At 36.6% G+C, this 24,598-nt stretch overlaps 2 protein-coding genes and 2 pseudogenes across 2 annotated transcripts; all 4 read right to left on the reverse strand.

Moving 5' to 3' along the window:
* Positions 1-265: 265 nt before the first annotated feature.
* Positions 266-374, reverse strand: LOC128049058 (uncharacterized; annotated as a pseudogene).
* A 5,520-nt stretch (positions 375-5,894) lies between these two features.
* LOC128047394 (olfactory receptor 6C3) lies at positions 5,895-6,830 on the reverse strand. The gene has a single exon (XM_052639575.1). The coding sequence runs from the start codon at positions 6,828-6,830 to the stop codon at positions 5,895-5,897; it is 936 nt and encodes a 311-aa protein (XP_052495535.1).
* A 7,482-nt stretch (positions 6,831-14,312) lies between these two features.
* LOC128047446 (olfactory receptor 6C1-like) lies at positions 14,313-15,251 on the reverse strand. Its single transcript, XM_052639652.1, has one exon. It carries the CDS (start codon positions 15,249-15,251, stop codon positions 14,313-14,315), a length of 939 nt encoding a protein of 312 aa, XP_052495612.1.
* Positions 15,252-22,580: 7,329 nt separating this feature from the next.
* Positions 22,581-24,312, reverse strand: LOC128048172 (olfactory receptor 6C3-like; annotated as a pseudogene).
* Between the last annotated feature and the right edge of the window lie 286 nt (positions 24,313-24,598).

Below are 24,598 nucleotides of genomic sequence, written 5' to 3' on the forward strand. Positions count from 1 at the left end.
AAGAATTTTACAAGAATTTACAACTCAAATTCCCTTTAATTTAATTTTAGAAAGGACAGAAGATTAAATAAATTTCATCTACTGACTCAATCACTGTTATTCATTCAACAAATATTTATTGAGATTCTTCTATCTTTAGATACTATAGGGGCACTAGGGACACTACAGGATCAAACTAGGTATGACCCAAACTTTAAGCAGCCTACCAAGGAATTTCCAAACACAAATATAGAAGATACTGTCGTGGTCCATGCACATGTTGGAAAAGAATTTCCAGACATATAGAATGAGAGGGAAATAAAGTTTATTAGAGTGGGAGATGCTGATAAGAAGAGATACTACACTTGATCTTAGCCAAAAGGCTGAGAAGCAACAGACTTAGTCACATGGGGAGAGGGGAGGAGAGGGTGAGATGTATGGAAAGAGTAACATGGAAACTTACATTACCATGTGTAAAATAGATAGTCAATGGGAATTTACTGAATGGCTTAGGAAACTCAAACAGGGGCTCTGCATCAAGAGGGGTAGGATTGGAAAGGAGATGGGAGGGAGGTTCAAAAGGGAGAGGATATATGTATACCTATGGCTGGTTCACTTTGACTTTTCACTTTCATGCATTGGAGAAGGAAATAGCAACCCACTCCAGTGTTCTTGCCTGGAGAATGTCAAGGATGGTGGATCCTGGTGGGCTGCTGTCTATGGGGTAGCACAGAGTCGGACACGACTGAAGCGACTTAGCAGCAGCAGCATGGCTGATTCATGTTGAGCTTTGACAGAAACAGCAAAATTCTATAAAGCGATTACTCTTCAATGAAAGATTTAAAAAAAAAAAAAGAATGGAAGACACTGTTAGAACAGTGGGCCAGCTCAAGGGAGTGACATTAAACAGTCTTTAGTCCAGTTTTATACCCAGGGTACGAGTACAAGGAATGGGATAGGTGTCTTGCAGGTCATTTGCTGATTGGATGAGGCACGTATACTGGGTGGGGAACAGTCAGGCAAATACCTTCCCTGTGTGTGGTAGGAGGGGAGACAGGTTATATTGCTCAGGAGGACCTGAAATCCATTAAAAGTTACAACATGGGGGAGGGAAGGACGATATGTGTCTGGTTTTTCCATTCCTGCATTACAAGATCCTCCTTGGTTTTATCTGCTTTTTAGTCCTTGGGTCACCACATTCCTCCCTTCCTTTATTTTTAGGGCCAATTCTTTGGCCCCTGTTGATACCCTGTTCATGTCTAACTATCTACCTATTTCCCTTCTTAGGCATTTGGGAACCCAGTCTCAGGACAAGAGGAGTGATGACCACTCTGGCTTCTTCAGGCTCTACAGGGGTGTCATGGGGCCCTGGGTTCCCTTTGCCTGCTTCTTTGTCAGAGTGCATTTATGGAGGGAGATGAGAGTCCATGGAATGATAAGGTGATTTCTTTCAGCATTGTCTTTGGGTTGCTCAGAGGGTATTCTTGTTGTACTACCACTTGGAGATTTGTTGTATTCTAGAAGAAACAAACTTAACAAAAAAGTTAAAGGTACATGGCCCAAAGATTAAAAGAAGTAGAAAAGCTGCTCAGGGGCTAGCCAGGAGAGCCAGGGCCAGACACTGGTTCATGACATTAGTGTTTCTCTAGGTACAAGAAGATGCGAGAATTTGGGCTCATAAAATCTTTACCTGAAAGCCTCTGACTATCTGAAGGCCAGTTCTTCTGGGCTTTTCCCAGAGCACAGAGTGCCTTGTTTCTGATCTCCATCCTGAGCTCCTTTCAGGGATGTTGAAGGTGAGCAGCTTGCAGTGGTCATGATGTAATCTTTGTAGAGGCAGCTGGCAAGTGCCAACTCCCAGTCAGCAGAGTCCACATATTTGACCATGCTTTGGGTGTGTTTCATGCTCATTGTGCCCTGCAGTGCTGGGAAGGCTCATTCCAGTTCCAGGGAAGATTCTATTGATAGGCCACTCAGTGTGCTGTTATTGGACCAGGCCTTGTGAGCAGCAAAAGTCTCTGGACCATACCTGTCTTACTAGCCTCTTGGTCCAGGAAAATATTCCCTCTTGTTGCTTCTTCCCATATCTAGAGTTACATTATTACAATCATTGATATCATGGAACTTTTTTTCAGCATTTTATCACAGGCTCAGTCACACATTTATTAACATAAGAAACAATCTTCTGAAACAAGAGACATAGAAAATAGTACAGCTAGCAGATGTTAATAAGGTCACCAGCAAGAATTTAAGTCAAGAACTTTCATTAGGTATAGCCCAGCATACCCCAGGTCATCTGACTTGGTTAAATGACTATAGACAGGTGTGACTCTCCTGTTTGTACATCGAAAGGTTGGTTATTGAGATAAGTTTTAGAAACAAACTTAGAGTGTCCTTTTAAATAACTTAATTAAACCTTTTAGCATTATAACATAACAGCAAGGAACTATCTCAGAAGTGAGTCATAGTAAACACAGACCTTAATCAACAAAACTAGAACTTAATATTAAGTAAAATATAATGTTTTTGTCATTGTGAGGGCATTAAACCTGTAGCCAGGGAAGGTTTTAACCTATCAAATAAAAATGAGGTTTGTCAGGGAGTCTGAAAAATCCAAGCGGCCGTCTTGGATTTCCCATAGCCCTGACTCTTTGATATACAGCTATCATCAACCCATTTTTAATTCTCTGATTTAGGGGTAGAATATTGCCATATTTTAAGGATATCAGAATAGCAAAAGTCTAACAATGAAGGGTTATTTTTTGTAGAAGCAGAATGATCTTTTACATGTACCATAATCTTTAATAATTCTTATTTACTTTACCAAAGTAACAAAAGATTTTAAAAACAAAGAAAATACTTAAAGGTAAAGAAATTCATAATCTGTTATTGAAAGCTTCATTCTAAGAAAACTGTTCTCTTAGCATAGAGAATAAGCTAAATTCCAGCCTGTTACCAGTTTATTAGATAACAAAACAAACAAAAGTTTTTATTGGTTAATCTTAGAAAAGTCTTTTCAATAAATCTTGAAATAGCAGTATTCTTGCAAAGACATCACAGTGAAATCATAGAAGGCATGTTAAAAATCTGATTAAATTGCAACTGACAAAGTAGCCTGGCCACTGCTGTGATATGTAACACTAATATGATAACTAGAATTATAATTGACCACATTTTTATCAGGGCATATTAGATCTATATGAATTCCACATAATTTTAGGATATATATATATACATTGCCAACATCCACTGGATCATGGAAAAAGCAAGAGAGTTCCAGGAAAACATCTACTTCTGCTTTATTGACTATGCCAAAGCCTTTGACTCTATGGATCACAAGAAACTGTGGAAAATTCTGAGAGAGATGGGAATACCAGACCACCTGACCTGCCTCTTGAGAAAGCTGTATGCAGGTCAGGAAGCAAAAGTTAGAACTGGACACAGAACAACAGACTGGTTCCAAATAGGAAAAGGAGTACGTCAAGGCTGTATATTGTCACCCTGCTTATTTAACTTATATGCAGAGTATATCATGAGAAACGCTGGACTAGAAGAAGCACAAGCTGGTATCAAGATTGCTGGGAGAAATACCAATAACCTCAGATATGCAGATGACACCACCCTTATGGCAGAAAGTGAAGAGGAGCTAAAAAGCCTCTTGATGAAAGTGAAAGAGGAGAGTGAAAAAGTTGGCTTAAGGCTCAATATTAAGAAAACGAAGATCATGGCATCTGGTCCCATCACTTCATGGGAAATAGATGAGGAAACAGTGGAAACAGTGTCAGATTTTATTTTGGGTGCTCCAAAATCACTGCAGATGGTGACTGCAGCCATGAAATTAAAAGACGCTTACTCCTTGGAAGAAAAGTTATGACCAACCTAGACAGTATAATCAAAACCAGAGACATTACTTTGCTGACTAAGGTCTGTCTAGCCAAGGCTATGGTTTTTCCTGTGGTCATGTATGGATGTGAGAGTTGGACTGTGAAGAAGGCTGAGCGCCAAAGAATTGATGTGTTTGAACTGTGGTGTTGGAGAAGACTCTTGAGAGTCCCTTAGACTGCAAGGAGATCCAACCAGTCCATTCTGAAGGAGATCAGCCCTGGGATTTCTTTGGAAGGACTGATGCTAAAGCTGAAACTCCAGTACTTTGGCGACCTCATGCGAAGAGTTGACTCATTGGAAAAAACTCTGATACTGGGAGGGATTAGGGGCAGGAGGAGAAGGGGACGACCGAGGATGAGATGGCTGGATGGCATCACTGACTCGATGGGCGTGAGTCTGAGTGAACTCCGGGAGTTGGTGATGGACAGAGGCCTGGCATGCTGTGATTCATGAGGTCGCAAAGAGTCGGACACGACTGACTGACTGAACTGAACTGAACTGAAATCAACCATATAGTATGACCTGAGAAAATTTATCATCCCTTCAACAATACTTCTCATGTAACTTAACATGTCTAAGGAACCCAGGTAGTTTGATAGCTCTTTGGGATGTCTCAGGGACCCTCTGAAGCATCCCAAAGTGACCCTAATAAAATGTGAGATGCCCCCAAATCCTGGTGGACTTGATGATGATGAAGTCGTGAACAAATCCAGCTCCAAAATCCTGGAGTGGCAGTTGAACTGTCACTTGGTGTAGGTAAAAACACCAAGTTACAAGTGAAAGGAAGAAACAGAAAATCCAATAAAATAAACCTCAAAAATTTTACCCTAAACAAATGGAGGTTTTTGAATACATGACAAAAACATCAAAATAACTGTCATAAATATGATCACTAAATTCAGGAAAGTGGCAGTGTTTTAGTTTTATTGAATTTATTCTGAATTATTTGAATAAACTTTTTTTCCAAAATAATAGAGAACATGTGAATTATATACCAAATACATGATATAATGATCAACATTTACCTTCAAAATATGTATTGAATTTCACAAAATCTTGACATTAAAAAGTCCGATGCAAGAGTACATATCTCTTTGGACTGAACTTAGTGTATGTCGACTAAAAAATATAGTCACAATCTGAAAGACAGCTATTTTATTTGATGGGAATGTTTAGGACTCTGAGCCCAGGAAACAGCATCTCAGTAGCTCTGAGAAAACTGCATCAAGAAGACAGGAGAGGGAGTCAGAGTATATACAAGTGTGCAACAAAGAGAGCAGCCAGTCTGAACACCAAAGATCAGGTATCAAATTAAGGACTTTAACATTCTAGGCATGGGAAGATGCAAGCCTCTAGGTTCACTGAATTAATTCCTTTCATAAACACCTCAGCATTCAGGGGCCAAATCAGGTTCCCTTGTTCACCTTAGAGTTGCAAGTGGCTACTTCTTGCATCACCCCCAGGTACTCAGCAATCACCATGAGGGAATGAGACTCTGCTGGATCTCAGTTTTGGGAGCTCTCATTCACATTTGGAGACCAGAAATTGCTGATGGCTTGTGACGTTTCTTGTTTGTTGATATGGCAGGAGATATTTTCACTTTATATGTAATATCACACAGAATATATAGATTTTTTAAACCACAGGAAATATAAATGTTCATCTTGAAAATACACAGGAAACTACACACTCATTTTGAAACTCTATATTGGAAGTACAAGGTGGTATCATAGGATTTTTTCAGGGACTGATTAAGAGAATTAAAACTATCTTTCACATTATGCTATGTCTTAAAGAAATACATTTCATTTTTACAAAAGTTCTGCATAAGAAATAACCTTTACCACTATTTTACATGTCAAAAAACAATACACTGGAGAAACAGGAATAGAAGTAGAAGCAGCAGACTGGGAAAATAATATATTAACTCTCAGGTGGCATGTTTAGAGACTATAAAGACCAACCATAGTTATATAGACTTTAAGGAACTTCAGGAATTAACCAAACTCCCCTTTAAAGTTGACAAAAAATCATTTGTTGGCAGAAAAGACTGCTTTATAGACCATGTCTTTGAAGGCTTGTTTCACTTGCTGGTTTCTCAGGGTGTAGATGAAGGGGTTCAGCATGGGGGCCACAGAGGTATTGAGAATAGCCACTCCTTTTGTCATTGATGCCTTTTCTTTGGCCGAGGGATTAGCATACATGAATATACAGCTTCCATAGGAGATGGAGATGACAATCATGTGAGAGGAACAAGTGGAGAAGGCCTTTTTTCTCTGACTGGCAGATGGAATTCTCAGAATAGTCCTGATAATGTACATATATGACAAAATCACTAAGGCCAAAGTGAATAGCAAGGTAACCAAAGCAAAGTAAAAACCAATTATTTCTAGGAACCATGTATCTGAACAAGACAATTGTAAAAGGGGAAAATAGTCACATGCAAAGTGATCAATGACATTGGAAGCACAGTAATCCAGCTGGAGGAGAAGCATAAGGGGAGGGAAAATGGTCAGAAACCCACCCAGCCAAGCACAGAGCACAAGCAAGCTGCAGAGTTTCCTGCTCATGATGGTTGTGTAATGCAGGGGCTTGCAGATGGCAACATAGCGGTCATAGGACATGGCGGTTAGAATGTAAAATTCAGTCACCCCCATGAAAATAAAGAAAAATAGTTGGGCTGCACAATTGTTGTAAGAAATAGTCTTGTCTTTGGTAATAATTGCCCGCAGAAATCTAGGGATACACACAGTAGTAAAGGAGATTTCTAAGAAAGAGAAGTTTCGGAGGAAGAAATACATTGGCGTCTGGAGATGGGAGTCCACCCAGGTTAGGGTGATGATAGTCAGGTTTCCAGTGACACTTAATATATATGTGATAAATAAAAACAGGAAAATCACAATCTGAAGGTCAGGATCATCAGAAAGGCCTAGAAGGACAAACTCTGTGATCACTGTGTGGTTCATTTCTTTCTCTTTTTTCCTCCTTTTTTCTTCTTTTAAATATATTTAGATAGAAAGTGTATTAAAAAGGAAGAGATGAAAAATATAATACATTATGATCAATATCATCATCAATTCTAAAGCATGCTCTCTAATTCATGTCCATATTGTTTTCTTTTAATACCTTATTTACAATTTTTCTTAAAAAGTATTTGTGGGTCATGTTTTATATAATAGTTCTCTTATTCTAAATCTAACAGAAGTCAGAAATCTTTATATGAGTCATATTATTCAGAGATGATCAATGAATTTGATACTTTTTGCTTTGTCTAATTTATGCAAGTCATTGCAGTTTTGTTGAGATAATCCTATAAAACACACATCATTTTTTGTCATGTAGGTATCAGAAGACACTGCCATCTAAAAGAGAAGTGGATGATCTTACTTCCATCATAAGATATAAATGAAACTTAGAAGAATAAAGTAACAACACTTTTTATGAAACAAGCAATCAATTCATGATTTTCTTAGCAAAAAAAAAAAACTTTAAAATGTTTAATGATTAGATAATTTAATTACCAGCTTTGTTTTTATATTAGTATTTATGAATGTAATTATCAATATGAAAATATACTATAGGTATTAGATATTATTTACAAGAAACTAGAATAAATAGACTAATTATTTTATATATTAAATAACATCCGCTTAATGGTTTGTCTGATAATTCCTTTGAAATCATTAATGTTTGACATTCTTTAAGATTTTCTATGAATATATGTATAGAAACTTTATATGTATAGAAAACCATGTATATTTTTGAGCCTAAAAGGATATGCAGCATTTATCAATTTTTAATTTTGCATTGAAGCACAAAATGAAAAGTAACTACTTGCCTCAGATAGTAGCAGCTCTGTTACCCAGACTTTAGCCCAGTACATTTTCCATTTGAACATCCTTGCTTCTCAGCTATTGAGCTTTATGAAAAACTGTTTTATTCCCTTGGAGTTCTACCCCACATTTTTCTTTTGCATGAGGTAACTAATCCAAAAGAATATTCCAGAAATGTAGAGGAAAACCTCTTCTATTAATCCCAAGCCATTCAGCTGATTCCCAGCTCCACTGGAAGCATCTATCATTCTGCGTATCTGGTTTGCTAAAATCATGATAGTTCCCTTATCTTATTTTAGATATTCACATTTCTGCTGTGAATAATAGAAGATAAGTCATTGCTACTCTGCCAGACAAAAGTAAACATCACATGAATCAAATTTGATTATTTTTTCTCTATTTTATGATGATTCATGGAAAATAAGAACGGAATCTCAGAAACCTTAAGAAGATGTGGAACTTCTATCATCCTCTTCAATAACGTTGATCTAGAAGTTTAAGGGAGCAATATTTAAAGCGAGAACTGCAAGTGAAATGGCAAAGTGGGGTATTACGAGTGTAGATTTTTAAACTAGGATCTGGCATTTAGTTGCACTAAATGCTCAGATATTCAAGTTTAGCTGTTGTGACCTATGAAGAGAGACATGTGTTGATCTCCTGGGCACAAAGTCCAGGCGGCAGCTGTGCTGTAACGTGGAACATCGGGGATTTCTGGAAGCTACCATTGGTGTTCTCAGAGCCTCCTGACTCTCTTCTATAGTGAATCTCTCTTGGGAATGTTTATGTTCATCCCACAGAAGAGTTCAATGAGGACTTCTACAAAATAATCCTTCTCATTAATCACAATTATTTAATATTTTTGAGTAATAAAATAGATGTGAAATCTTACAAAAAATAGCACTCAATCTACTTTAGTTTTAGTCATATTCTTGACATATAAAAGTTTTCTACATATACACTTCATTACTTATCCTTAGACTTCATTATTGTTGCAGCTTCAAGGTTCTTTCATAATTCTAAGTTATATAAGAACGTTATTAAATATTAAAAGTAACAAGGGAAAAATAACATACAAGGGAACTTCCATCAGGTTATCTGCTGACTTTTTAACAGAAACTCTACAAGCCAGAAGGGAATGGCACGATATATTTAAAGAGAAAGATGAAAACGGAAGAACCTACAACCAAGAATACTCTACCCAGCAAGCCTCTCATTCAGATTTGATGGAGAAATCAAAAGCTTTCCAGATAAGCAAAAATTGAGAGAATTCAGCACCACCAAACCAGTTTTACAACAAAGGCTAAAGGAACTTCTTTAGGCAGAAACAAGACAAGGAAAAGACCTACAAAAAATAAGCCCAAAACAATTAAGAAAATGATAATAGGATGATACATATTGATAATTACCTTAATGTAAATGAGTCAGATGTACCAACCAAAAGACATAGACTGACTGGGTGGATGAAAACATATGCATGTATGTACTTCCAATTACTGTATCACTCTGTTTAAACCCCCAAACTGTATGGAATTATTTTCTATTATTAGGTTAATCATGTTCCCATTATAGCTTGTAATTTCAGGGATCTTTAAATTTTCTCTGGCTAATGATTGTGAAAACTGATAAACATCTTTTACTATTGTAATTATTACTATTGTAACTATTACTCCTTAAGGCCATTGTATCATGATTGGTCAACAATAGAATTCTATATCATCAACACTAACATTTAATAGGAAAACCTATAATCACTTTTTAAAATAAAGATGCATATCTGAAATATCTTGGATTTTTTTGAAAAATACAAATGCCTGGGTATTGCTTTTTTCCTCCAAAGCTCCAGATATGTTTCTAAGGAGCAGCCATGTTTAAGAACTGGATCATAGGATGATCTTTTAGTTTTATCTAGTTGGTTTCACTTTTTCTTTTTTTTTTTTAATTTTATTTTTACTTTCTTTTACTTTACAATACTGTATTGGTTTTGCCATACATTGACATGAATCCACCACGGGTGTATACGAGCTCCCAATCCTGAATCCCCCTCCCACCTCCCACCCCATATCATTTCTCTGGATCATCCCCATGCACCAGCCCCAAGCATCCTGTATCCTGTATCAAACATAGACTGGCGATTCGTTTCTTACATGATAGTATACATGTTTCAATGCCATTCTCCCAAATCATCCCACCCTCTCCCTCTCCCTCATATTCAGTACTCCCATCTCATTCAGCTTTTGTTTTCAGATTTCTCCATCTCTTCTACTTTTCTTTATGTCCTTTCTCAAGCCTTTATAGCAGAGTACAACAGTTTTCATATACATATATATAAATAGTATTTGTAGTATATATATATATAAGAAAATTTATGAATTTTTTCCTAAATAAAAAATTTGACATTTTGACTCGACTTAGTATTGATAAAATGCTATATTTCTAATTATAAAAATAGATATACAACAAGCAACAAAGTTTTATTGTATCACACAGGGATCTATAAACAATGTCGTGTAATATCTATAATGGAAAATAATTTGAAAAATAATATATGTGTATATGTGTAACTGAATTACCTGGCTATGTACCTGAAACATTGTAAGTCAACTATACTTCAATAAAGTATATATGCTATGAAATTTTTAAAAAGAAATGTAGCTTTATGGCACTCAAGGATGAGATTCTGCAATGCATTTTAAGATCACTATAGAAAATTATTCTAAATCATCCCATCCTCTCCCTCTCCAAACATGTACAATATCATATAAGAAACAAATCACGAATCTAGGTTCGATGTAGGGTGCAGGATGATTGGGGCTGGTGTACTGGAATGACCCGGAGGGATGGTGTGTGTGTGGCCTGGGGGTGGGGGGGGCGGGGTGAGGCGGTGGGGTCGGGGGGGTGAGGGCAGGCAGGAGGTGGAAGCGGGGTTCAAAGGGATTGGGAACACGTGTACACCCAGGGTGAATTCATGTTGATGTGTGCAAAACCAATACAATATTGTAAAGTAAAAATAATAATAATAATAATTTTTTTTTTAAAAAAGGAAAATTATTCTACACTATAAAGTCTTTTAAGCATGTAAAGTGAAAGAAAGTGAAAGTGAAGTCGCTCAGTCGTGTCTGACTCTTTGCGACCCCATGGACTGTAGCCTACCAGGCTCCTCTGTCCATGGAATTTTCCAGGCAATAGTACTGGAGTGGATTGCCATTTCCTTCTCCAGGGGATCTTCCCAACCCAGGGATCGAACCCAGGTCTCCCGCATTGTAGACAGATGCTTTACCATCTGAGCCACCAAGGAAGTCATCAATAAAAAGTCACAGACCATTACAATGTTTACTGAGCTTAAAAAAAAGATTAGAAACTCATATATATATATATATATATATATGTATATATATATAAAAATTCTTTACATTATTACTAGTACTTTTGATAATAATGAGGAGCAGGAAAAGAAAGAGGAGGGTAGAGATAATTTTTTTTTCAGCAATTACTATAGTCCAGACCTAAATCCCAGGGACGGGGGAACCTGGTGGGCTGCTGTATGTGGAGTCGCAGAGTCGGACACGAATGAAGCGACTTAGCATGAGCCGCAGAAGCAGCAGACCTATTTTAAATGTTTTCTTCATATTGCCTCTTTGAATCCTACCAACAACTTTATGAGGTACCTGTAAGTGTTATTCTCTTGCAGAAATATTTATCTTATCTTTTTCTCTGGAAATATTTTATAAGACTGTTGCCCAATTGGTCAAAGTTTATGGGAAATTTTAAGACAGCAAGTGGATAGACTATCTACAGCCTACTGGGCAAATAAGGCTCATGAACTATTTTTATTAAAAGCTTTATTAAACATGCCTTAGCCTTTTCATTTACATGTTGTTCATAGCTGCATCCACACTACAGAGGGGGAGAGTTAGTTACCTCAAGGACTTATGGTCTACAAATTCTAAATTATTAATATATTATCCTTTTATAGAAAAAGTATGTCTTGACTGGTGATGTTGATAATCAAAATGCTCATACAGACTGCAAACAATTATAATAACCACTAAGGACTTTGCATAGTGTTATGTAGGGAGCTGCATTATCTGATAATATCAACATAAACTTTCTCATATCTTTTGCAATAATTTTACAATTCTTTCAATTACCAGAACTACACCTGTCTATAGTCTATGGTCGGAGAAGGCAATGGCACCCGACTCCAGTACTCTTGCCTGGAAAACCCCATAGATGGAGGAGCCTGGTAGGCTGCAGGCACAGGGTCGCTAAGAGTCGGACATGACTGAGAGACTCCACTTTCACTTTTCACTTTCGTGCATTGGAGAAGGAAATGGCAACCCACTCCAGTGTTCTTGCCTGGAGAATCCCAGGGATGGGGGAGCCTGGTGGGCTGCCATCTATGGGGTCACACAGAGTCAGACACGACTGAAGTGACTTAGCAGCAGCAGCAACAGTCTATGGTATATTTTTTTGAGTCATTAAGATGTCACAGTTACCAATCAGGTCTCACTTCAGTATTTTCACATGTTCCAATTAAGCTTAGAAATTATAGATGTCCAGCATGATGGGAGGAAAAAGTAACTGCATTACTTCCCTACAGTGTGGAAATCTCCTCAGTATGGTTTATAAGTTATTTTCTTTGTGTTTCAGCAAATGGTGTATCTAAGGCTCTCAGCTGAGTATAGTACATGAATACCAGAACTTAGTTCAATGAATTATGATTACATTCTTTCTATAATAATAGTTTAAAAGTGTAGGATGAGTTTGAGAACTCTTCATTATTATTTCAGTTTTTGACTTCATGGGAAAAACAGAAAAAAAAATATTCAGGGCCAGAATTGTATGATCTTGTACAATTGTTCATATAAATTCTAATCAGTACATTTTTCCATGTGATGTCATACTCTAATCTTAATACAAGCATTTTTAACAAGAAAATCTCAATTTTGTGTATAGTAAAACTTTGCTACTGTTAGTTTCTCTACTACTGATTAGGCATATCACTTAAACAGGCAATTAAAAGAATTGTATGCATAAGCTATTATCTCAAAATAGCCACAGATATGAGAAAGTTATAAAAAAAAAAACCTTAGTTATTGATTATCAAAAGACCAGCTTAACATCAAGCATTTATTTAAATATATAACTGACCATAGCAAATGTAGTCATAGTTGGTATCCAGCAACTACAAATTGGCAATTGGCATGGGTACTTGCCATAAAACCTCTACAAGGATTAAATCATGTGCTGCTGCAACTACTGACCTTCACCCTCCCTGAAGGAGTGAGGGTAGAGAGAAGAAATGAGGCACTCTCTGCTCCAAGAAAACTGCAAGGACAGGTCTTCAGATAGTTAGATACACTCAGGAGCTGATTTTATGAGCCCAATTCTTGTATCTCCTCATAACCAGGAAAGTACAAAATTCTTCATGGTGCAAATTGTTTCTCATGACTGGCAATAGCTTCATAAGACCAGCAGAAATTCTAAAATAATATATGCTATCCTTCCCCCGTACCTCTTTGGAACAGTTTCTCAGTTTTCTCAGAGTTATTTGAGGCACTGTCTCCTGGGTTGCTCATATTGCCCACCTAAAAACTTAACACACAGCTCTCAAGTTTTTTAAGTTGTCAGTTTCTTCAGGCTGTTTAAAAGAATTGCTATCGTATATATGTTAATAGTGGCATTCCCCTAAAGCAGGTTCTGTATGATAATTTTCCCTAAGCAGCTATTCATTATAATAGTTTTTTGAATTGAAGAATAATATAGTGATGTTTGAATGGCATCATAGACTCAATGGACATGAGTTTGAACAAATTCCAGGAGATAGTAAGGAACAGGGAAGCCTGGTCTTCTGCAGCCAGGAGTCTGAAGTCCATGAGGTCGCAAAGAGCTGGACATGACTGAGCGACTGAACAACAGCACAGAAAATGTTAAACTCGATAATGGGAAAAGTTTTCTGATTTCTCAAGAAAATGTAATTACATTTTTCTTTTAGTTGTACTGTTTTTCACATAGTTAACAAAGTAGGCCACAGTATGAAAAGATGAGTGCATGCAAAATTCTAATTAGACTGTCAGATTATGTTTATAGTCTTTGTGTAGTAAATTAAAATAAGATTAAATATGATTTAATACTCACTTAATCTCTAGAAAACCTGATTTCTAGTGAGATTGTAAAACACTATTCTCTCTTGTGTGCACCTGCTCTGCCTCTTTCTGACTTTAATTTTCTAAAAGTTAGTGTTAAATAATGAAATTAAAAATGTTTCAAAGTAGGAAATAAGATCACTCCCACAGTTACAGACTAGAAAAACCAGCCCTAAAGGAAGAAAAGTACATGAAAGAAGGGTTGCGATTTGAATGGAAAAAAACTGTATACTGTATAAGCATATATTTGTGTATATGTGTATATATATGAAGAATTCAAATTTGAATAGCAAAGAGAAAATATACCTATACAAATATCCTTGATAAACTGCTGGCAATAAAAATATGAATGATGAAAAATGAATCAAGGGAGGCTGTGTGGATATTAATAGATTTTGAAATTCCTGGATTTTCATTTAATTGCTTTTCATTCATTTGTGTCTAATTCATAAAGCGGGACTTTTATTTTTCATTTGCTTGAGAAAAATACAGTCCTCTTTGCCATGTCTATGAAGGCTCGCTTGACTTGCTGATTTCTTAGGGTATAGATAAAGGGGTTCAGCATAGGAGCTATGGAGGTGTTTAGCACAGCCACCCCCTTGCTCAAAGACACCCTGTCCTTTGCTGATGGATTCATATACATGAAAATGCAGCTGCCATAAGAGATGGAGATGACAATCATGTGGGACGAACACGTGGAAAAGGCTTTTGTCCTCTGAGTGGTAGAAGGGATCCTCAAAATTGTTCTGATGATATATGTATAGGACAGAATTATTAATGCTAAAGTGAACAAGAGAATAAACACAGCACAGGAAAACCCTACTATCTCTAGAAATTTGGTGTCTGAACAAGAAAGGTATAATAAGGGGAAATAATCACAACTAAAATGGTCAATAACATTGGACTTACAGTAATCAAGCTGTAGGAAAAGCATTACTAATTGGAATATGATTAAGAATGAAGCCAGCCAAGAGGCCAAGACAAGCAGTGTGCAGACTCTGTGATTCATGATGGTCATGTAATGCAGCGGTTTGCAGATGGCAATGTAGCGGTCATAGGACATGGCAGCCAGAAGATAAAACTCAGTGACTCCCAAGAAAATGAAAAAAAATAACTGAGCCATACAATCATTAAAAGGGATGGTTTTATCTCCTGTAATAATAGTGGCCAAGAACTTGGGTATACTGACAGTTGTGAATGAAATTTCTAATAAGGAGAAATTCCTGAGGAAGAAATACATGGGGGTTTGGAGGTGGGCATCAAGCAGGGTCAGGGTGATAATTGTCAAGTTCCCAGTGATGCTGAGCATGTAGGTGATGAGCAGAAAGATAAAGCTCACAACCTGAAGTTGTGGGTCATCTGACAGTCCCAGGAGGATAAACTCTGTTATTTCTGTGTAGTTTCTCATTTTTTCTTCTTCTTCTTTAGAGTAACCTTCAGGAGAAAACATAAACAGAAGACACAGAAAAGGGGATTATCTATGTTTAGCACTGGGATTGGTCTCTGAAAGTAAACCTACTGTGCCCTGCTAACATAATTCAGGAGGTTGTTTAAAAGTTAATGAAATAGATAACTTGCTTTGAAGTAAATTTTTACTACATGTCAGATTTGTGATTCACAAAGAATGCTACTTTATAAAATCCCTAGTTTACAAATTGGTATCAGGCTAAAAATATTTTTTAAAATCTTATACAAACAATATATCCTTCACATGAAAAGCAAGGATTATAATCTATGTTTTTCTCAAATCTAGGAAATACAGGAAGAGAAAAGCTACCTGTTGAGTCTTTAAAAAGAGTCTCCACAGGATCCCCTCCTATTGGGATACTCTTTGTCTTTTCTTCAACCTCAGTAAAATCATCCTATCCTAATGTCTGCCACCTAGTTTCTCATATAATGATTGTTTCCTAGCGTAATATAGAAAAACCAAATGCGTCAGGAAAAAGGCCACTCAGTGCATATGTTTCCAAAAGGAAAATCATGGAAGATAAATCTTCAGCTACAAGACAGATTTCTAAGTTTTGAGTCAGACTCACACTCAACTTCTCAACCTCCGACTCCTCTGAAGCCCCAGATAAAGGAATAAAGGAATCCAGGTCATGTATCTGTTTTGATGGTCTTCGCAGATATTAGACAGTCAGGAGTAGAAAGGAGGTGGAGTGGGTGTTAAGTATATTGGATCTGTGTCATGAGCTAAGGAAACCAAAGTGTGTCAATATCTAAAATAAAACATTACCTTCAGGAGAACACTTATTATCTTCCACATCTCTCTATCTAAATATTACTAGCATTCTCTCTCTATCTATATGTGTATATTCTGATTTTTACATTATATTTTTATTTTATCTACATTAATATTCCCTTAATAGAAGTTCTATTTTGTCAGTCTACTAGTATAATTCATGAAAGAGCAATAAAGTCTTTATTTTGTCATCATAACAGTAGCAGAAATCATTTAACCAGTTTATTTCAATATCTGAATCATTGACTACAGTAAGTCTTTGACTATCTGGATCACAACAAACTGTGGAAAATTCTTAAAGAGATGGGAATACCAGACCACCTTACCTGTCTCCTGAGAAACCGGTATGCAGGTCAAGAGGCAACAGTTAGAACCAGACATGGAACAATGGCCTGGTTCCAAATTGGGAAAGGAATACATCAAGGCTGTATTTTGTCATCCTGCTTATTTCACTTTTATGCAGAGTGAAGCAAAGTGAAGTAGCTCAGTCGTGTCTGACTCTTTGCGACCCAATGGACTGTAGCCTACCAGGCTCCTCCCTCCATGGGATTCTCCAGGCAAGAATACTAGAGTGGGTTGCCATTTCCTTCTCCAGGGGATCTTCCTGACCCAAGGATCGAACCCAGGTCTCCCACATTGCAGGCAGATGCTTTAACCCCTGAGCCACCAGGAAAGCCCCAGAGTACATCATGTGAAATGCCAGGCTGGATGATGCACAAACTGGAATCAAGATTGCCCAGAAAAAATATCAATAACCTCAAATATGCAGATGATACCACTCTAATGGCAGAAAGTGAAGAGGAACTAAAGAGGCTTTGGATGAGGGTGAAAGAAGAGAGTGAAAAAACTCGTTTAAAATTCAACATTTAAAAAACTAAATCATGGCATCCAGTCACATTGGTTTATGGCAAATAGAAATGGAAAAAGTGGAAGCAGTGACAGATTTTTCTTTCCTGGGCTCCAAAATCACTAAGGACAATGACTGCAGCCATGGAATCAAAAGATGCTTGCTCCTTGGAAGAAAAAGCTATGACAATCCTAGACAACATATTTAAAAGCAGAGATATAACTTTACCAAAAAGGTCCATATTGTCAAAGCTATAGTTTTTTCAGTAGTCATGTATGAATGTGAAGGTTGGACCATAAGGAAGGCTGAGCGTCCAAGAACTGATGTTTTCAAATGATGGTGCTGGAGAAGACTCATGAGAGTCCCTTGGACTGCAAAGAGATCAAACCAGTCAATCCTAAAGGAAATCAACCATGAATATTCAATGGAGGGACTGTTGGTGAATGAAGCAGCAACACTTTGGCCACCTAATGTGAAAAGCCAACTCATTGGAAAATACCATAATGCTGGAAAAGATTGAAAGCAAACGGAGAATGGGGCAGCAGAGGGTGAGATGGTTAGATACCATTACTGACTCAATGGACATGAATCTGAGCAATCTCTAGAAAATAGTGAAGGACAGGGAAACCTAACATGCTGTAGTCAATGGAGTGGTGAAAAGCTGGACATGACTTAGTGACTGCATAACAATAACAATAACAAATTTCAATATCAGTTATTTTGTGAATTCTCATTAACTTGTAGCTTTTACATTCTAATGTCAGGAGAGAAGTTTTTGCAATAGAATACTTAATTTCAAGGTGTGGGTTTGTTGATTTGTTAGCATGTAATTTATCGTAACGTTGTAAAAGTTCTCACATTTTTTTTCCTCTACAAACCTGAGCTCTCTTTTCATTTACTCCTCTGTATAGCAGAAAGTAGAGCTGCTGCTGATTTAGGGAAAATTCCAACTGAGGTCAATGGTGGCCAGTGCACTGGGAAAAAAATGTGATGTTCACATTAAAATGAACCTATCGTTTTGCTAATCCTCAGTGACTAGAGAAAAAAGTTTAAGAGCATTTATAAGAAAAGCAAGCCTTACAAGCATAATTTCTTAGGCAAATTTATGGCAAGTCAAGTATTTGATAGATATTTAAAATTTAAAACTCATTGTTCTCAATGAACAATCCTCTGCAGTTAACAGCTATTTATGACTCTAATCTGTAAATCATTTTTGGTATGTGAGGTGTCAACCATTCCTGGGATGTTTTTGGTAATGTAATAAAGAATATATCCAAGTCTCTAAGTCATCATTTCATACTTTCCTTACTAATGGCTCATTCGCGTTTTTTCTAGTTCCAAGGATCTTAGATAGTAAGCTTCATGTTCCTTTATGTCTCTTTCTTTTTAATGAATTCTAATGTGTTGGATAGCTCAGTGTCAAATTAGGTTTGTGGATCTTTGAAAAAGAAAATCAACCTATATAATAAGCAAATATTTGTCACTGAGTTAAATAAAATTTGGAGTTAAATAACATAACTGGAAATTATTTTTAGGACACATCTGCTATTCCACAGTAAATTGTAAGAATGGCTTCTTTGAGAAAAGATCACCAGCATTCTCTAACTGCTACAATTTGAAAAAGCAACAATATGTAAACGTCTGTTAAGGATTGAGAGATTGTTTTCCTTATTTTATCTAAATTGTGAGACATGGGTGGGAAGCTCCATAAATTCCACACTATAACTGGAACTATAAATTAGCTTCTCACATTCTCTATATGTACTGACTTTACTATTCCTAGCTTTAAAACTCCTAAGAAGTCATAAGTAATGCTATGAACAAACATAAACTCAAGAGAGTTTGCACCATCAGTATTAATAAAAGTGCATATGTGCCCAGTCATGTCCAACTCTTTGCAACCCTATGAACTGTAGCCCACCAGGCTCCTCTGCCCATGGGACTTCCCAGGCAAGAATATTGGAGTGAGTTTCCATTTCCTCCTCCAGGGGATCTTTCCAACCCCAGGATCAAGAACCTGGGTCTCTTGAATCTTCTGCACTGGCAGGCGGATTCTTTATCACTGAGCTATGTGGGAAGCTCTAGCATTATTACACAGAATTCCAATTATCTGTCTTTCCCTATTAGTTAAGGATCTTTTTTGGTGTTAGGTTTATAAGTTAGGATAATTTGTCATAGAAGAGAACAGAATATTGGTTAAATTTTATATCTTGGGTAATAGTTTGGATTTATAACAACCCTAATTGCTTTCTAGAATGATTTGTTCCACTGCTGACTGTGCTGGCTGACATCTAATACCATGGAAAAAATTCGTTATGATTGTATTAAAAAAAAAATTCATAAGAAGAGTCAATTTAGATTATTTTCAGATTATTACCTTAAGACTATTTTTGAATAGTCCTACAGTTAGTTCAGAATTCTGTTTCTCTGACTCCTCTAAAAAAAAAGGCAACTTTCTTTTTCTTAATGGAAAAGGGGAGTCAAATCAAATTAGTCAGATCAACACACAAACTCGTATGATTAGGAACAATGAAGGAAAAAAATGTAATCACCTAAATCACTATTTGTATCTGTGGGTTTCCACAGAGATATTCTGCTTCTGTTGCTGCTGCTAAGCCACTTCAGTCATGTCCAACTCTGTGCAGCCCCATAGACGGCAGCCTACCAGGCTCCTCCATGCATGGGATTTTCCAGGCAAGAGTACTGGAGTGGGGTGCCATTGCCTTCTCCATAGAGATATTCTATTTCTCCCTAAATGTCTGTTTGTTAACTAGTATCTGTATTTGAAGATAATTTTTAACCTAAAAAGGAAAAGAAATTCTTATAAAAATATAGCATCAGGTCTTAATTTTAATTATTTTGTGTGGGATTATTGGGGATTTGCATTCCAAGAGATCTGAATTAAAAATACAACTCTCTCTGAGTTATATGTTTTTTCTTCCCCACTGTGAAAATGAGGATAATATTTCATAGAATTATTGTGATGGCTAACGTGATTAAAAGTAAAATTAAATTATATAAAATTTTAAAGCATATATTCCCACACAGTCAATAATGTTCTCTTTATTATTCCTACGAATAAAATCAATTATTACATTTGAGGAAGATGGTCCCGCTATAAACAATAGCAACCATTTTGGAGGAAACTTATTTGAGAGACAGTGCTGCTTGTGTACTTATCTCATTGATCTCATTGATTCATTGCAATAACCTTATGTTACCTTTGAAGAAACTGACAATAAGAGATTAATTATTATAAACAAAAGCATAGAGCTAGTTAAAGGTCAAATTGGAATTCTAAACTATTTCCTCCTGAAACTGAAGCATGTGATACATATCAGACATATATTCAATGAGCAGGACCAAACTCAGAGTAATTTTCTGAAAATTAATAAATTAGTATGACAAACAGGAAACATAAACAGACTCATTCTTCAGAATCCTTGATATATACAGGAAGGAAAGGCAACCTCAAATTATTCATCATTTATTTCACCTGATGAAATGCTAAGCTAAGAATTAATAAATCAGTGCTAAGGAAAGGAAAGTTTACATTGGCTTTTACTCTACAATCTTACCTCTATTTCTACAAATGCCTCACATTAAGTGGCAGAAACTATTAAAAAATATTGACAACTACTTCAAGTTTAGGTTAAGATATTTAGCATTTGTAAAAATACTCTATCTCAATACACTTGCAATTATCTTCTTTCTATAGTTATTTTTCTTTGATGCATTTTGCTTTGTAGCCATGGGAGCAAAAATGGTGAAGGGTAGCAAGATATCATTACTGTGGTTCTTCATGGACATGATTTTTATATGGATTTTTAACCTAGATAAGCCATAAGCAATTTTATCACAACATATGCCCATGGCTCATGGGAAGCGCTGCAGTGAATCAAATGTACCAACAGAGCCAAGAGGAAAATACTCTAAGGATTATACATATGTTATTAATATTTGTACCAATATTGAATTAGAAAACTTGGTGGGCAATGTCCAAAGAGATAGAAAAGCATGAGAAGCAGGGTAAAAACATATGGAATATGTTTTTGGAAGAGGTTTTCTGAATTCGGTACATCAGAATTTCCCTAAAGTATAGATATTTCTTGGTCTTGTTGACTGCAATATTGGGATGAATGAATCTTATGTGCAAACACTACATTTCCTTTCTTGTGTAACAAAATGTCCCCATTAAGTGGCTCACTAAGCTATTAAGTATAAAATAAATTATTCAAAAGATTAAATAGAGAACAATGAAAAGAAGAATGAGATACAATATCACGCCCAGTAAATTCCCATAGAAGGCATGAGAAGAGTTAGATTAAATAAATTTTAAAGTCTTCAATATGTTCCAAGAATTTTCACAGGTCATTTTCCCTTAATAATGGTGCTAATTCTTGAGAAGTATCTACTATCCAGAGGCCTCTTTTCATTTGATTGGTGGGCTGGGTTCCAGTAATTAATGAAAGCATGGAGTGGAGTGAAGTGAAGTGTAGTCGCTCAGTCATGTCCGACTCTTTGGGACCCGATGGACTGTAGCATAAAACCTAGGGAATCTGCAAAAATTTACAATTCAGATCCTTTAATCTAATTTTAGAAATGACAAAAAAAGATCTCACATCTGTTGACTTAATCACTGTTATTTTCAATAAACATTGAGAACCTGCTGTCTTCGATACTATAGGACACTGTAGATACAATAGAATTAAAATAGATATGAACCCACCTTTACTCAGCTTGCTGAGGACTCTCCAAACACAAATCTGAGGACAGACATACTCAGAAAAGATTGGAGAGGCCCTCAGAGTCTCTAGGTGGATTGAGTAGTGATCATTTCCCCTGAACAAATCCAGCTTTAAAAGACTGGGAGAGGTGGCTGTTTTATCAAATGTGTACATAACAACATCAATTTACAAGGGACATAAAGAAGAGAAAATGATGCAAATAAAATGAATCTCAAAAAATAGACCCTAAATAAATGTAGGTTTATGAACACTTGACAAAGAATTCAAAGTGTCGTAGACATGAGTATTAAATTCAGGAAAGTGGCAGTGTTTTAGTTATATTACATTTATTTTTAATTATTTGATCATAAATATAATTTACTATGTATTTTAATGGAATTCACATATAAGTTCTATAAAAATACATAATATCATGATCAATATTTACCTTCTATATATATATATTGAATTTCATGAAATAAAAACCTCTACTTTAAAAGTGCAATGCACGACTACATATTATCTCTTTGGACTGAATTTCATGTACTATTACACAGAATATATAGCTTCTTTACACCATAGGAAACTATCAGTGTTCACCTTGAAAATACATAGGAAATTATACACTCATTTTGAAATGCTACATTTGAAGTACAGTCTGGTACTTCATAGGATCCTTTCAGGGACTGATCAACAGAATTAAAATGATCTTTTCACAATGTGCTTTGTCTTAAAGAAATACATTTCAATCTACAAAAATTCTGTAGGAGGAATAACTTTATATATTTTGAAATGTTGATAAGCAATGCACTGGAAAAACTTAGCTTGGAAGTGAAAGTAACAGATTGGGAAATATAACTGTCATACGGCAGGTTAAGAGGCTATAAAGAGCAAAGGTGAATGAATAGATGGTTAGAAATTTCAGGATTTAACCTGATTGTTCTTTAAATGTCCTTTATTTTTGACCAAAAAAAAAAAAAATTTATTGGCAGAAAAGACTGCTTTATAGACCAAGTCTTTGAGGGCTTGTTTCACTTGCTTGTTTCTCAGGGTGTAGATGAAGGGGTACAGCAAGGAGGGCCACAGAGGTATTGAGAATAGCTACTCCTTTTGAAGAGGAGCTAAAAAGCCTCTTGATGAAAGTGAAAGAGGAGAGACAAAACGTTGGCTTAAAGCTCAACATTCAGAAAACGAAGATCATGGCATCCGGTCCCATCACTTCATGGGAAATAGATGGGGAAACAGTGGAAACAGTGTCAGAGTTTATTTTGGGGGGCTCCAAAATCACTGCAGATGTTGACTGCAGCCATGAAATTAAAAGACGCTTACTCCTTGGAAGAAAAGCTATGACCAACCTAGACAGCATATTCAAAAGCAGAGACATTAGTTTGCCGACTAAGGTCCGTCTAGTCAAGGCTATGGCTTTTCCTGTGGTCATGTATGGATGTGAGAGTTGCACTGTGAAGAAGGCTGAGCGCTGAAGAATTGATGCTTTTGAACTGTGGTTGGAGAAGACTCTTGAGAGTCCCTTGGACTGCAAGGAGATCCAACCAGTCCATTCTGAAGGAGATCAGCCCTGGGATTTCTTTGGAAGGAATGATGCTGAAGCTGAAACTCCAGTACTTTGGCCACCTCATGCGAAGAGTTGACTCATTGGAAAAGACTCTGATGCTGGGAGGGATTGGGGGCAGGAGGAGAAGGGGATGACAGAGGATGAGATGGCCAGATGGCATCACGGACTCGATGGACATGAGTCTGAGTGAACTCCGGGAGATGGTGATGAACAGGGAGGCCTGGCATGATGCGATTCATGGGGTCGCAAAGAGTCAGACACGACTGAGAGAGTGAACTGAACTGAACTCCTTTTGTCAACGATCTGTTTTCTTTGGGGAGGGATTAGCATACATGAATATGCAGCTTCCATCAGAGATGGAGATGACACTCATGTAAGAAGAACAACTAGAGAAGTCCTTTTTTCTCTGACTGGCATGGAATTCTCAAAATATCCTGCTAATGTATGTATAGGACAAAATCACTAATGCCAAGGTGAATAGCAAACTAACCAAAGCAAAGTAAAAATCCATCACATCTAGAAGCCATGTATCTGAACAAGACAATTGTAAAAGGGGGAAATAGTCACATGCAAAGTGATCAATAACATTGCAAGCACACTAATCCAGCTGGAGGAGATGCATAAGGGGCAAGAAAATGGTCAGAAACCCGCCCAGCCATGCACAGAGCACAAGCAGGCTCCAGAGTTTCCTGCTCATGATGGTTGTATAATGCAAGGGCTTGCAGATGGCAACATATGACAATGGCAGTTAGAATGTAAAATTCAGTCACCCCCCATGAAAACAGAGAAAAATAGTTGGGCTGCACAATTGTAAGAAATAATCTTGTCCCTGGTGATAATTGCTGCCAGAAATCTAGGGATACACACAGCAGTAAAAGAGATTTCTGAGAAAGAGAAATTTCAGAGGAAGAAATACATGGGCATCTGGAAACAGGAGTCCACCCAGGTTAGGGTGGTGTAGTCAGGTTTCCAGTGACACTTAATACATATGTGATAAATAAAGAGGAAAATCACAATCTGAAGGTCAGGATCATCACAAAGGCCTAGGAGGACAAACACTGTGATCACTCTATGGTTCATTTTTTTTTTTTTTCTCTCTCTCTCTCTCTCCTTTTTTTTCTTCTTTCTTCTTTTAAATATACTTAAGTGGAAAGTACATTAAAGGGAATAGATGAAAGGTATAATTTTTGTGACCAATATCATCATTATTAATGCAGCTCTAAAACTTTATAATTCATGTCAATGGTATTTTATTTTGATTATCTTATTTGCACTATTACTTAAGACATATTTGTGAATCCTGCTTTAAATACTAATTCTCTGATTCTAAATCTAGCAGATGATAGGAAATCTTCATACAATAAGT

This window comes from Budorcas taxicolor, chromosome 5, assembly GCF_023091745.1.
Source record: "Budorcas taxicolor isolate Tak-1 chromosome 5, Takin1.1, whole genome shotgun sequence".
NCBI classification, from domain to species: Eukaryota; Metazoa; Chordata; class Mammalia; order Artiodactyla; family Bovidae; genus Budorcas; species Budorcas taxicolor.

Bases quoted from the DNA above. Each gene is read 5' to 3' on its own strand.
- LOC128047394 (XM_052639575.1), bottom strand. From the start codon at position 6,830: ATGAACCACACAGTGATCACAGAGTTTGTCCTTCTAGGCCTTTCTGAT.
- LOC128047446 (XM_052639652.1), bottom strand. From the start codon at position 15,251: ATGAGAAACTACACAGAAATAACAGAGTTTATCCTCCTGGGACTGTCA.